Genomic DNA, 15,129 nt, shown 5'->3' on the forward strand with positions numbered 1-15,129 from the left:
TCAGCCTGCAGGCGCCTTCTCAAAAGCCCCTTTGACAAAGTTGCGGGGCAGAGGCAAACTTGGCAACAATGCCAGCAGCAGCCACACCAGGCAAGTTGGGCAAAGAGCAGCTCAGTTGCGCATGCAGCCTGGGAGGGCTGCAAGCAGGGAGGAAATGGGGGGGAGCTGGCCTGGGGCCCCTAAAGGTGTGGGGGCCCATAGGCCAGTGCCTACTTGGCCTAATTGTTAATCCGGCCCTGAGAATGTCTGTAAAAATAAAAAAAATGTCCTTGTCAGAAAAACTGGGCTTTTACTATCATGCTGGGGCCTTGGGCTTTGATAGAGGGATTGGTGGGATGTAAGATATAAACAGCTGAGAACCTCTGCTTTATACAATAAATACACCCGTTTCTGAGTTCAAAAAGAGAGCATGAGAAGGCAGACAAAAGTACATGCATTATTATTAACCTTGACAGCACACTTTGGAATTTGAGACAGTGCAGAGATGGTCTTGTCTTGCACTGGGTAGTCAGCTGGTACTAGGGTTGCCAATTCAAGAAATATCTGGGGTCTTTGGGGGTGGAGACAGGAGACTTTGGGGGTGGAGACAGGAGACATTGGGGTGGAGCCAGGAACAAGGGTGTGACGAGAATAATTGAACTCCAAGGGAGTTCTGGCCATCACATTTAAAGGGACAGCACACCTTTTAAAATGCCTTCCTTCCATAGGAAATAATGAAGGATAAGAGCACCTTTTGGGGGGCTCATAGAATTGGACTCCCTGGTCCAATCGTTTTGAAACTTGGGGGGTATTTGGGGGAGAGGCACTAGATGCTATACTGAAAATTTGGTGCCTCTACCTCAAAACACAGCCCCCCCCCGAGCCCCCGATACCTCTAGATCAATTCCCCATTATACCCTATGAGAATCGATCTCCACCTAGGGAATAATGAAGTGCCCAGCAGACATTTTCCTCCCCCACCCCACTCCCCGTTTCTGGAGACTCTGAAGCGAGGGATTAGCATCTCTACTCATGAGTTGCTGCCAACTTCTTCGAAGTAACACAGACACACCATCCCAAGAGGAAGCCTTTCAATCGGAGACTGAAGCCTCCAGAGGTGGAAAGTCATATGGGGGCTGTGGGGGCAGGGCTTCCCCCCTGACGGCCAGCTGACTCGGGGCGGGAAGGAGCCTGGGAAAGCAGGAGAACCCCCGCTGGGACCTGGGGATTGGCATGCCTAGCTGGTACTTTCTAAGTCTTGGATTCTATGGTCAATGTGTTATGCAGAATTATGTAAATAAACATAATAGTTATAAATCTCACAGGTAACTTCCACACCACCTGGAAACCTGGGAATTTGGTGCCTAAGTAATTCATATCTTTCTGAAAAGTATTGCAAGACTTTTTTTGAGCTCTCCTTCAGTATGGGTAAAACGAAGAGTTACCTCCATATGGTTACAGTACTTCCAAAGTGCTTAGGAAACTGAGGAGTGCTGCATAAACAGCCTCATATCCCTTGATCTGTGAGCAACTCTGTCATAGCCCAGGTTGTTTAATTTACCTTTCAGTAGAATCCAAGAGCCTAAAACAAAGAAAGCTAAGCCAAATGTAGTAAGTGTTGAGTTATGGAATGGGGGGGGCATATTATGTAAGAGGGGGGGTTGACCTTCTTGCTTAACTTGTAGGTCTTCCACGGTGTCTAATTGGTTGTGGGATGCTGGACTAGATGGGTCTGACGTAGCATGAGAGCTCGTATGTTCTCTTTCGTTGAAGTCAAGGACATTAATCTATGTGTAGATATGAATTGTATGTGTAGCAGAGGCCCAATAAAAATTAAAAATATTAGAACATTAGGATTCTACCGTTATGGGCTATTTTTCAGATAAGGTTGGCAGATAAGGCTGCAAAGGAGGGAAAAGGCAAAGAAATGTTATCTTTGCATTCAAGTCATTCTAATTAATATCTTTCTTATCTTACAGAATCCTCTTCACCTACAGTTGAGTTTAGAAAGCTCATTAAGCTTCGATGCAGATGTCACTTTCTCAATCTTGGCCTTGAACAACTGGTATAATTTCAGTTTGATGGTCTGCCAGGAAGAGTGGAACATCACCGACTTTCTCTTCCTCACACAGCAAAGTTCCAAATTCCATTTGGGATCCATTATAAACATCACAGGAAACCTCACGTCAACCAGTGACCTCTTGACCTACTTGCAAGTTCATCTGGAGAACATTAAAGACACAACATCAACAGTGGTTATGTTTGGCTGTGACATGGAAAGCACAAGACGGATTTTTGAGATAACTACCCAGTTTGGGGTGATGCCTCCTGAACTTCATTGGATTCTTGGGGATTCACATAATGTAGAAGAGCTGAGGACAGAAGGTTTGCCATTGGGTCTCATAGCTCATGGGAAAACATCACAGTCTTTTTTTGAAGACTATGTACAGGATGCAATGGAGCTGGTCGCTAGAGCTGTTGCTTCTGCTACAATGATAGAACCAGAACTGGCTCTTATTCCAAGCACCACTAACTGCTTGAATGTGGAAGAAAAAAATCTCACTTCAGGACAATATTTATCAAAGTAAGATCCTCTCTCAATTAATTTCCTTGTAAACACAAGGAACATGAGTCTAATATTGAAACAATGTTTGAATGACCAAATTAGACCTTTGCTGGGGATGCAGGCCTTGGAACCCAGGTCTCTCTCACTTACACACACACACTCATGCATGTGCATGCACACAACAGAGAGCTTTTCCCATTTCATACAGCACCCAAACTATACAGTTTGCGAATACCCTGAATCAGAGGTTGTTTTGTAGAAAATAGGTGGTGGAGCTCATCCAGGGATTGTTATGCAGCTGCACCTACTATTCAATGGGCAAGGTGGGAAGGAGGAGGGGGAACCCTCAGAAAGTTTCAGGAGTTGTGCTCCTGTGAGCTCCTGCTGAATTCAAGGCCTGCCCTGAATAGCAACTAGCTTGAATCTGTCAGATTTTAGAAGCTAAATAGGGTCAGCTGTGGTTAGTACTTGGATGGTAGACCACCCAAAGAAAACAAGGGTTGCTATGAACAGGAAAGGAATAGCAAACTACCTCTGAACATTTCTTGCCTTATAAACTCCATGAAGGGTCTCCATAAGTCAGTTGTGACTTGGTGGCACTGAATTGTTGTTGGTGGAGATGGTAGTAGAAGTAGTAGTAGTCATAGTTGTAGTAGTCATAGTAGTAGTAGTCATCATAGCAGTAGTAGTCATGCTTAGGATTGCTCCAGGAAATTGTGCTTAAGGTCCCGGAGTCTAAAGTCATGTGATAGAGAGGCAGTTTGGTGTAGTGGTTAAGTGTGCAGACTCTTATCTGAGAGAACCCCGTTTGATTCCCCACTCCTCCACTTGCACCTGCTGGATGGCCTTGGGTCAGCCATAGTTTTCGTAGGAGTTGTCCTTGAAAGAGCAGCTGCTGTAAGAGTTCTCTTAGCCCTGCCTACCTCACAGGGTGTCTGTTGTGGGGAGGGGAAGGTAAAGGAGATTGTAAGCCGCTCTGAGACTCTGAGATTCAGAATATAGGATGGGATATAAATCCAGTATCTTCTTCTTATTGATACAGCATCTGACAAAGAGAGCTGTGTTTCTTGAAAGCTTATGTGACAATAAAATTTGTTAGTCTTAAAGGTGCTACTGGACTCTTCTGTTTTGCAGCAACAGACTAACATGGCTAACTTATCTGGATCTATCCTCAGTATCGTTGAAGAAGTTAAACTAGTCTGGGTCTGGTCAGTTCCTGGATGGGAAAACACCAAGGAACTCTATAGGTATAACTGATGGTAGAAGAAAGAATAGGTATAAATGCAGTCAGTAAATCAATCCAAAAACAAATTAAGTCCTTGTAACTAGTGCAGTCATAAAATGATCCTGATCAGACACACCACGGGGAAATTATAAGTACAGGCCAAATTTAGTGCCAAAAGATACAGTAATGGACACTGGGTTAGATGGCTTTGATAGAGATTTAGAAGAATTCATAGAGGAGTCATCAGTGGTCATTATGTACAGCAGCTAAAGGGAACTGACATATTTAGAAGCCACTGAATACTAATTCTGGGGGGCAGCAGCAGAGAGAGGCCGTCTCTGCTTATAGGGCTTCCAGGGACATCTGGTTAGCTGTTAAGGAAACAGGAATATTGGGGAACAGGATACAGGACTATATGGACCATACCAGACTCTTTGCATGTTCTTTTGCATCCTTTACTGCAACATTTAAAAACCCTTCTGAGGATTAAAAGCTGGCCTCACAGGATTTGTAGCAGCCATCAGAATCAAGCTCTCTGAACCGCAAAGCATGAGTAGCTCTCTTTTAGATTTGAGGCTGTGCTTCCATGACTAAGCACTTACACTCGAGGCCTTTGTGACAACCACATTTCTGCTGAGTTAATTCCTAATCTCATGATTGCCCTTGTTACAGGAGGGGGGAAAGCATTAGACTTTGAAAGACCCATCTCGTCTGTAAATTATGGTGTTTTAACTCTGCTCCTTAGGTAATTAAAGCACTGTGTGGTTTTGACTTGCTGCCCATTCTCATTTTCCTGCTCTGTTCTAGACTTAGTGAGATAAAAAAACAAAATGACCAAGTCATCAAACTAATGAATACGGAACAATTTAATTAATCTACCAGGGCAACTTTACTACTAAAGCTCTTCTGGGTTAAATAGATACACCAGTGCTCTGATATCTATATGTAGGAGACCATCCCGCCCAAAAAAGAATTCAGTGAACTAAACTCCTTCTAAGCAGACCTAGGAAGAGCTACTTAAGTTTGAAGAAGACTCCTCAGGCTGCAGGAAGATTTCAAACTGTACTCAGTGGAATAGTAAAACAGAGGTAGAATCGGTTCCAATAAATATGGTAAAAACCCATTTACCTTGCATCCCCTAGAAAATGGCTACAGTTTAAACCATGTTAAAAGCCCTGATGAATACTATATACCGTACTTACAGTGCTTCCTGAAAACTTCAAGACCATCTTGTCAAGGAGCCTGTTCCACAAGGTGGGAGCCATGTTGATAAAGGAACAGGCTCTGGTGAATTCCAAATGGACAGTCCAAAGCCAAGGGGCCAGCCAGTATGTGCTGATCTAAAGACTGCAGTTGGCCTATGGGAAATAAGGGAAGCATGGTCCTTCAGACATTTGGCCATGAAAACTTTAAAAGTCACAACTAGCATTTGAATTGAGCTTGGAAATTAACTGGCAGCAAATTTAGCTGTTTTTAAATAACAGAGATGTGATGAGCAAGCCCCTAATTATTCCTGAGTTGCTTTATTCTGAAGCTGTTGTAGTTTCTGGGTTGCTTTCAAGGGCTGCTCAATATTGACATTGTTACACTAGTCCAACCAATTAATAATGTGGGCAGATTGGCTGAGCCTAAAAAAGGAGAGATTTGGTGCTTGTTTGAGACAGATTGTCCCACAATTTAAATATTGAAGTTCATTGACAAATGTCTGTCAGAAGGTAGCAAAACAAGACCATCTGCAGATATGGGATTGCCAGACCCCCCCTGGTGGGGGCAAGGATCCCCCATCACCAAGCCCTACCCCCAGATGTCAGTTATCTGGCCAGTGGGAAGTGAGTTGCCAGCAGAAAGAAGGCCTAGGCCTTATGGCTAGCATTGTACAGGAACATAAGAACATAAGAGAAGCCATGTTGGATCAGGCAAATGGCCCATCCAGTCCAACACTCTGTATCACACAGTGGCCAATATATATATACATACACACACACACTGTGGCTAATAGCCACTGATGGACCTCTGCTCCATATTTTTATCCAATCCCCTCTTGAAGCTGGCTATGCTTGTAGTCGCCACCACCTCCTGTGGCAGTGAATTCCACATGTTGGAATTCCCTTTGGGTGAAGAAGTACTTCCTTTTATCCGTTTTAACCTGACTGCTCAGCAATTTCTTTGAATGCCCATGAGTTCTTGTATTGTGAGAAAGGGAGAAAAGGACTTCTTTCTCTACTTTCTCCATCCCATGCATAATCTTGTAAAAGTCTATCATGTCACCCCGCAGTTGATGTTTCTCCAAGCTAAAGAGCCCCAAGCATTTTAACCTTTCTTCATAGGGAAAGTGTTCCAAACCTTTAATCATTCTAGTTGCCCTTTTCTGGACTTTTTCCAATGCTATATCCTTTTTAAGGTGCAGTGACCAGAACTGCACACAGTACTCCAAATGAGACCACACTATCAATTTATACAGGGGCATTATGATACTGCCTGATTTGTTTTCAATTCCCTTCCTAATAATTCCCAGCATGGCATTGGCCTTTTTTATTGCAATCGCACACTGTCTTGACATTTTCAATGAGTTATCTACCATGACCCCAAGATCTCTCTCTTGGTCAGTCTCTGCCAGTTCACACCCCATCAACTTGTATTTGTAGCTGGGATTCTTGGCCCCAATGTGCATTACTTTGCACTTGGCCACACTGAACCTCATCTGCCACGTTTATGCCCACTCACCCAGCCTCAACAGATCCCTTTGGAGTGCCTCACAATCCTCTCTGGTTCTCACCACCCTGAACAATTTAGTGTCATCTGCAAACTTGGCCACTTCACTGCTTACTCCCAACTCCAGATCATTAATGAACAAGTTAAAGAGCATGGGACCCAGTACTGAGCGCTGCGGCACCCCACTGCTTACCGTCCTCCACTGCGAAGACTGCCCATTTATACTCACTCTCTGCTTCCTATTAATTAGCCAGTTTTTGATCCACAAGAGGACCTGTCCTTTTACTCCATGAAGAAATATCATCATGCCAGTGACATCCAGGCGCTGCTAAAAAGCTGATTTTACCATAAGAGTTTTTTGCCCAAATACCAGAATGTCTCCTTGATATCACTGACATGATAATGTCACTTCCTGTGTGACACCAGCAATGAGGCCTAGGCCTTTCTCTTTCTCCTCATAAATCTCCCCATCCCCCACCAGTTGTCAGGAGGCACTTGGCAACCCTATGCAGACAATATAGGAGGTTCTGCATGGGGGTCTCTCTACATATCTTTAAAATTGTAATTCTTGTTTTTTAAGAAACAGCACTCTCCCCAAACACTGTGACTAGTACTGTGTATGTTTATTGTCCTAAGAATGATGAAAACAGTTGAGAGTCAAATCAAGAGGAGAACAGGGGGAAATTAGGAAATTGGCCTTCTCAAGCCTCTGACAGTTTATAGAATCCTGGAGGGGGAAATCTAGGTTGGAGGAGGTAATGTATGAGATTTATTTTTTTTTTTACCATTTTAAATGAAGAAAGACAGGTGAATATGCACACACATCCCATGGGAATAGGACTGTCATCCCAGAGAAGAAGTTGAGTGAGCCCTTTTGGTGTATTAGTTAAGTGTGCGGACTCTTATCTGGGAGAACCGGGTTTGATTCCCCACTCCTCCACTTACACCTGCTGGAATGGCCTTGGGTTGGCCATAGCTCTGGCAGAGGTTGTCCTTGAAAGAACAGCTGCTGTGACAGCCTTCTCAGCCCCACCCACCTCACAGGATGTCTGTTGTGAGGGGAGAAGATATGGGAGATTGTAAGCCGCTCTGAGTCTCTAATTCAGAGAGAAGGGCGGAGTATAAATTTGCAATTCTTCTTCTTGTTTTTTAGGGTTGCCAGGCAGAGACCAGGTGGTGCAGGAGGAGATGGCCATCAGTGATGGCATGATGGCATTTCCAGGAAAAACCCAGGAGAGATGCCAAGAAAGAACATAGGCATGGAAGGACGCAGCAATCACCTGTCTAAATCAATGTTGAGAAATTTATTGCCTAAGGTGAATGGTCTTAACATTTTTCTTTTGCCCTACAGGTTTTTAGCCAACACCACCTTTTACGGGCTTAGTGGCCACATTAAAGTAAAAGGCTCCTCCATCATCAGTTCTGAAGACAATTTCTTCATTTGGAATCTGCAGCATGATCCTGTAGGGAATCCTATGTGGACTCGATTGGGGAGCTGGCAAGAAGGCAGGATCATAATGGACTATGGAATCTGGCCAGAACAGGCCCAGAGGCACAAGAGCCACAACCAGCATCCTACCAGGCTTCACCTGAGAGTAGTGACCCTCATTGAACACCCCTTTGTGTTCACAAGGAATGTGGATGATGAAGGATTATGCCCAGCCGGGCAGCTCTGCTTGGATCCCTTGACCAATAATTCAGCAGTGCTGGATACTCTCTTTGAAAGCCTCCAAGGAGGCAATGACACAGTGCCCACTGAATTAAAAAAGTGCTGCTATGGTTATTGTATAGATCTATTGGAAAAGTTGGCTGAAGATATGAACTTTGATTTTGACCTTTACATTGTTGGGGATGGGAAATATGGCGCTTGGAAAAATGGCCAGTGGACGGGTCTTGTGGGGGACCTCTTGGCTGGGACCGCCCACATGGCTGTGACATCATTCAGTATCAACACCGCCCGTAGCCAAGTGATTGATTTCACCAGCCCATTTTTTTCCACTAGCTTGGGCATCCTGGTGAGAACCAAAGACACAGCAGCTCCTATTGGAGCATTTATGTGGCCACTCCACTGGACCATGTGGCTGGGAATATTTGTGGCTCTCCACATCACCGCCATCTTCCTCACCCTGTATGAATGGAAAAGCCCATTTGGGATGACCCCAAAGGGAAGGAACAGGAACAAAGTGTTCTCTTTCTCCTCTGCCTTGAACGTCTGTTATGCCATCTTGTTTGGTAGAACAGCTGCCATCAAACCCCCCAAGTGCTGGACTGGAAGGTTCTTAATGAACCTCTGGGCTATATTTTGTTTGTTTTGTCTGTCAACGTACACAGCTAATCTGGCTGCTGTCATGGTGGGAGAGAAAATTTATGAAGAGCTCTCTGGAATACATGACCCAAAGGTAAGAAATGCTTTTCTTGTGTATTGACATATTTGACTTTTGGATCTTTCTGTTACTGGATAGATTAGAGTGATCTAAAGTGTTTTGTGTAATGAGAGAGCAGAGAATTGCATACACTGCCCTGAGCTTTATGTAAGGAGGACCAGGATAAAAATATGAGATATAATAAATAATAATAAAGAATCCAATGTATTCCCATTATCATTGCTGCAGTAAAAGAATTCATAAATGATCACATTTCATAGTTCATAATTTCAAGAGCCTAAAAAGTCCTGTTCACACATTCATCACTTGATGGCCACAGCAAGAATAAACCATAGAGCATGGTACCCCCTGGAGGGATTGAGGGCAGGGCATGGGGGAAAATATAGCAGCATCAAGCAACACTATAGGAATTTCCCAAGACCATACAGATCTGGAACACCTCCCACTTCATTTTCACCCTGCTGCTCCAGTGAGTACAGGAGGGAATGAGAAGCATTGCCAGGAGTTTGCCCTATGTAATCGGGCAAATACCTATTCTTCAATACCTATTCTTCAACTCAAATCCCATGTCAGTGGAATGGTTTTGAGTAACTGAGTAAAGACATATTTATTTTTTTCTTTGCATTTTTAATAGTCTGCCTTTCTCACAGGGTCTCAAGGCAGATTACACTAAAGGAGTCAGTACAATCAACAAAACAGGATATTCAATAAGCAGTGCATCAGGATTTTAGAAGTCTGGAACACCAGAAAGAGCTAAGCATAACATAAGTAAGGGGTATCAAACTTAAGGCCCAGAGGATGGAAGTGGCCCATCCAGGGCTCTTATCTAGCCTGTGAGCAACTAGTACAATGGAGGGAACAGTTTCAGAATCCTTAATCTGAAAATTGTTTTTTAAAAGATGGGAAACCAAAGACCATTGGATTGTCTGATAGGGGAGTGGTAAGGCTGCCAGAAACACTCTAGGAGTTGCAGTAAAACTCTATGGTACCATAGAGTTTTTAGCATGAGTCCTGGAGCACCCCGGAGCAACATCCCTGGTGTAATGATGTCACTTCCAGGTGATGTCATCGCATCAGGGATGGCGCACACTAATGGGGCTCTTTGGGGACAGGAATCCCCCCGTCAGCCTGCTCCCTGCTGGTGAGTTGGAGCCCTCCTGGGCAGGGGATTCCCTGCCCTTGGTGGGAGCTTGGCAGCCCTAGGGAGTGGGCATTGCATGCAACTGAAACAACTCCGTTTTTCATATTTTAAAATACATTTTTCAGATTAAAGATTCTGGAACTGATTTTTCTTAGTATATCTCTCAACATGGCCCCATCTGTGGATACTTAAATCCAGAGACTGAAGCCATGAGCAAATAAGTACCTTGCTGCTTCTTCCATGACTCACTCAGAACTGGCTGCTCACTACAGTCCAATAGAAACCACCAGAAAAAAATGTTGTGTAGTGGTTAGAGTCTTATAGTAGGTTCTGTGAGACCCAAGTTTAAATTCCCATTCTGCTGTGGAAGCCTGACGAATATCATAGTGGGAATTTGAACCTGGATCTCCCAGATTCCAGTCCAACTCTCAAACTGCTACACAGTAGCTCCAAGAGTCCATGGTGGGCTGGCCCATTCTGCGAGCCCTGCAATAATGTCATCTTTTATGTAATTTCAGTGATAACAATTCATAAGCTTGTTTGCGTTGGATGGGATTGTGTGGGAGGGAGGCTCAAGTCCAAGACAGAGAAATGATGCTTCCCCTTCTATCACAGCTGAGAATCTAGAATAGCATTTCTTCATTCCAGCTGACAAACAGATGTAGGGGTGCGGTTGACATTAATAATGGTTAGAGGTTTGGCAGTCTCAGCATTCAAGCAGCAACCTGCATGGACATCCAGACCAACTCCTATCAAATTAATGGGCTGCTTTTTTTTTTCAGATGTGTTTAATTAACTGGAAAGCCTCTGGGTGACTCTCGTCCTCTCCTTAATTGGCTATGACAAATCCTTCCTCTCTTCTTTGTGTGCGGTTAGCTCCTGCCTGGCTGAATTTGTGGTGGAATTCATTCAGGAGGAGAAGGCAAGACATAGCCGAAAGGACAGCACTTAAGACATACAAACGCCCCTGAGAGAACTATATCCCATCCATTGCTGCTCCCCTGCAGGTGTAATTATATGGTGGGTTCTCAGAAAATATTGATTGCAACTTAGGAAGTCAAGGCACAATCCTGCCACAGTTAAGTATTTGTAAATCCTATTGATCTTAGTGGGAGAGAAGACCTGTATCTGCTGCAACAGATTAAGCTTGCTCCCACTCGAGATTTGTTACAAGGGAAGACAGTGGATCAGATGCATAACGTTCTAATCGTGACCTTAGTTTATGAGCCTATGGCATGACGTGGTCTTAACTTTAAGGTGAGAGTGTTAGAGCATCTGCTTTGCATGCAGAAGGTTCCAGGATGAATCCTTTGCATCTCTAGTTAAAAGGATCAGACAAATAATAAGTGATGTGAACAATCTCAGCATAAGACCCTAGAGTGGGCAATACTGCCCTTGACACACCAAGGGTCTGACTCAGTATAAGAATAATACAAAGAGCCCTGCTGGATTGGACCAATGGTCCATCTAGTCCAGCATCCTGTTTCACACAGCAGCCAACATACAGGGCACAGAGGCCAAAGGCTGCCTTTGATGTAGCCTCCTCTAGGACAGCTTCATGTATTCATGATCATAAAGCTAGTCTATATTCAGAATCCTGAGAAGGGCTATGACACAGTGGTAAAGTGCCTGCTTGCCATGCAGAAGGCTCCTGCTTCCATCCTCAGCACCTCCAGCTCAAAAAAAAACCAAAACCAAACCCTAGGTAATGTGAAAGACCTCTATCAAACTGCCACAAGGGCCACTGCTAATCAGAGAAGATAATACTGGCTTTGACAGCCCAATGTTTCATTTGTGTATGTTCAGATTTTTACTTCTAGATAGCATCTAGATAGCCATAAGCATAATGATAGTAGTTGGAATAGTAAGTAGTAGTAGTAGTAGTATCCACCTTCTATTGCTTTACTTTCCACTGTACCATGTGTTCCTCACCCCTAAAATAAATACTTCATTTTGATTATGCCCTATGGTTTGTTTCTTGATATGTTATGGACTCATCTTGCCTTGTACTATATACACATGAGCATGTATGGGACCTGCAAAGACTAGCAGGAGAGATCTCATTTTCTCCCATATCCCTCTCTCCACACTATTTCCTATTTCCCTCATCCAGCATCTCCCTCTCCCACACAAAGCCTTACTTCTGTATTTTCTGTTCACCCCCTTCAACTTTACATCCTTCTCCCTCCTTCCCCTGCTTCCTTCCCTCTCATCTTTTACCATTTCAGTCTGTCTCAATGCACTTGACTAACAATAACTAAGGCATGGAAGCCTCAGTAATATTGTGGCAATTGCCTAGCAACCCCTCTGCCTAGGGTTGCCAACTCTGGTTGCCAACTCTCTGGGTTGGATAATTCCTGCAGATTTGGGGAAAGAGCTTTGGGAGGGCATAGTTTGGGGAGAGGAGGGAGGTCCACAAGAAAATGAATCCGTACTCTCCCATGCTGCCATTTCCTTCAGGGGACCTGATTTCTATTGTCTGGAGGTCAATTGTAATTTTGGGAGAACTGGATCTGGAGATTGACAAGCCTGCTTCCAAAATGACCCCAAGATCTCACAGTATAACCTTGAAAGATCCCAGTGATAGGGTTCACAGGTCCTCTCTTATCACGGGGGGGCGAGGAATTGGGAGGCGTACCAGGGGTGGGCAGAAAGCCACACACATGTCACCAGTGCAATGATGTCACCAAGAAGTGACATCATCACATCAGCAATGTCAGAGGCAACACTCTAGTTTTAGAGCAAAACTCTATGGTTTTTTTTGCTTCAAAACCATAGAATTTGTCCCAAAACCAGAGCATCACAGCACAATGTCCCCAACATGATGACATCACCTGGAAGTGACATCATCACATCAGGGACATTGAACAACAACATCACTGTTCAGAAGTGGGTTTTCCCCCACCAGTCAGCTGGCCAGTGGGAGGAACTTAACCTGACCAATGTATTTTTTCAAGCTTTCAAACTTTTTTTTTGCAAATCTGTGGCTTCCACCAAGTTTGTAGAAAAATCCTTGTCTGTCCCTGACTCTATAGTGTAGATTAAAAAAAAAAAATCTAATCTCTAGGGCATGGTTCAACATTAGATATAGAACAGGTATTGTTTAGCACCAACTCACTACTGAAGGACATGGGTACATGATTGTTTCACAAATGCCTGTCTGCAACTTTGATTCACACCTCCACTGCTTTCACTGTGCATAGTAGTAACATTTCTGTTACAGTCTCCTGGGAATGATATGTTATAACATACATGGCCTCTCCAAACACAACAAAAATGTTGGTTGTACAAGTAGAAAGCTTTGACCCTTAAGGAAATGTTTAAAATATTGATTCCACGGAACAAACCAAAATGAAGAAATGTGGGAATATTCAATCTTAGGGGAAAGGGTCATATGAAATGTTGGCTTTGATCCAGATCTTAAACAAAACTGGACCTACAAGTATTTGGTCCTGAGATCTCATTTATATCAGAAACATAGCACTAGACAGTAATCAAAGGGAGAATAATTTATATAACAAAAGCTCTTGCCCTTCAAACAAACTTCAGAGCTGTTCTTTCTTCCTAAGCCTCTGCCACTACTCTATCTGTATTCTCAGTATTCCTTCAAAGTTTGTAGAAAAGCTTTGTCCTTTTGTTCACTTAACCCTTATGGCTGTTTGTGGAGGTCACTGTCCAGATTTGGAGTATTCCTTATGCTGGGTATAAGTCTTGTCCGAGCTATCTAATAGTGATAGAAAGAAAGTCATTTAGGCTATTTTAATGTGGATTGCAGTCAAATTGAGGGCCACATTTACATCAGTATATTTCTAGCACAGATCCATGGTAAAATGGTAGAAAAGAACTTCACAATGTTACCAGGATAGAAGGCAGAGGCAGATGGGCAGTGATAGCGTGTTTTCTGTAGCATTTCATTCTGGCCCAAGGACTAAGGGAAGCAAATTACTGGACTTCTAGAGCACTAATGCGTGCGGGCCAAATTAGAGGTAATTTGAGAGTCCATGTTTGTTTATTCTAATTTCTGCATCTTCACAATTTGAAAATGGGTACATGTCGGAAAGAAAACAAATCCTCCTTTCTTCCCCACCTTATGACCCAGAAATCTGTCATAGGGTTGCCACCTTTTGGAGGCTTCAATCTGCTGCCAACCAGCTGGCTGGTGGGGGGAAAAACCCACCCCCAAACAGGGATGTTGTCATGTGACATAATTGCACTGGTGATGTTGTGTGGGGATGCTCTGGTATTTGGGCGAACCTTATGATTTTGAGGGTGAAAAAATCATAGAGTTTTGCCCAGATACCAGAGCATCACTTCTGGGTGATGTCATTGCATCAGGGATGTTGTGCAATGTCCCCACCCATCCCTGGAATGCCCCTCAAATCCCTTCGCCAGATGGGTGAGGGCATTTAGCAATCCTAGTCATCCCAGTTAACTGTTCTCCCACTTCAACTGACTCCAAGACTGGGAGAAAGTACCTGAAGCAGTAGTGTCTAGAGCAGTAAAATGGGTACGTGGGTAGGAGTCTACTCATCTCACCCACAGATAAACGTAAGAAGCCTGCTGGATCAGAGCAGTGGAGCATGTAGTTGAGCATCCTGTTCCACAAAATAGCCAGCTAGTTGTTTGGATGGCACCACAAGGCATAGAGGCCAAGACCTTCCTCTGTAGATCTGTTAACTTATAAATGTTGTCTGGAGCTCTCCCAGAATTACAGCTGATCTCCAGTCTACAGAAACTAGTTCTCCTGGAAAAAATGGCAAATTTTGAATGTGGACTTTGAGGCTTCTCATCCCCATTGATGACCAGAACTGTACACAGTATTCCAAATGAGGCTTCCCCATTGATACATACAGGGGCATTATAATACTGGCCTTTTAAAATCTTCAGTCCTTTTCCTAATAATCTCTAACAGAGCCCACTTGTGGGATAGGGTGGGGTATAAATGGAAATATTAAATTAAATTAACACAAAATTTGCCTTTTTCACTGCTGCAGCACACTGGGTTGATACTTTCATTGACCTGGTTTTCCCTCAGTCTCAACAAGTTCAGACCCCATTAGCCTGAACTTGAAATTGGGATTTTTTTTTTTTTTTGCCATCTTGAATCTGGCAGCCCTAGCTC

The 15,129-nt window shown here is 43.7% G+C and overlaps 1 protein-coding gene across 1 annotated transcript in view; it reads left to right on the forward strand.

The window, feature by feature from the left end:
- GRIN3A (glutamate ionotropic receptor NMDA type subunit 3A) overlaps positions 1 to 15,129 on the forward strand; it is a 150,762-nt gene that overhangs the window by 68,242 nt on the left and 67,391 nt on the right. Inside the window, exons 2-3 of the mRNA XM_060237134.1 lie at positions 1,959 to 2,563; positions 7,834 to 8,881. Coding sequence (XP_060093117.1) covers positions 1,959 to 2,563; positions 7,834 to 8,881 — 1,653 coding nt within the window. The remainder of the gene's footprint in view (positions 1 to 1,958; positions 2,564 to 7,833; positions 8,882 to 15,129) is intronic.

This window comes from Heteronotia binoei, chromosome 4 (assembly GCF_032191835.1).
Source record: "Heteronotia binoei isolate CCM8104 ecotype False Entrance Well chromosome 4, APGP_CSIRO_Hbin_v1, whole genome shotgun sequence".
Classification (NCBI taxonomy): domain Eukaryota; kingdom Metazoa; phylum Chordata; class Lepidosauria; order Squamata; family Gekkonidae; genus Heteronotia; species Heteronotia binoei.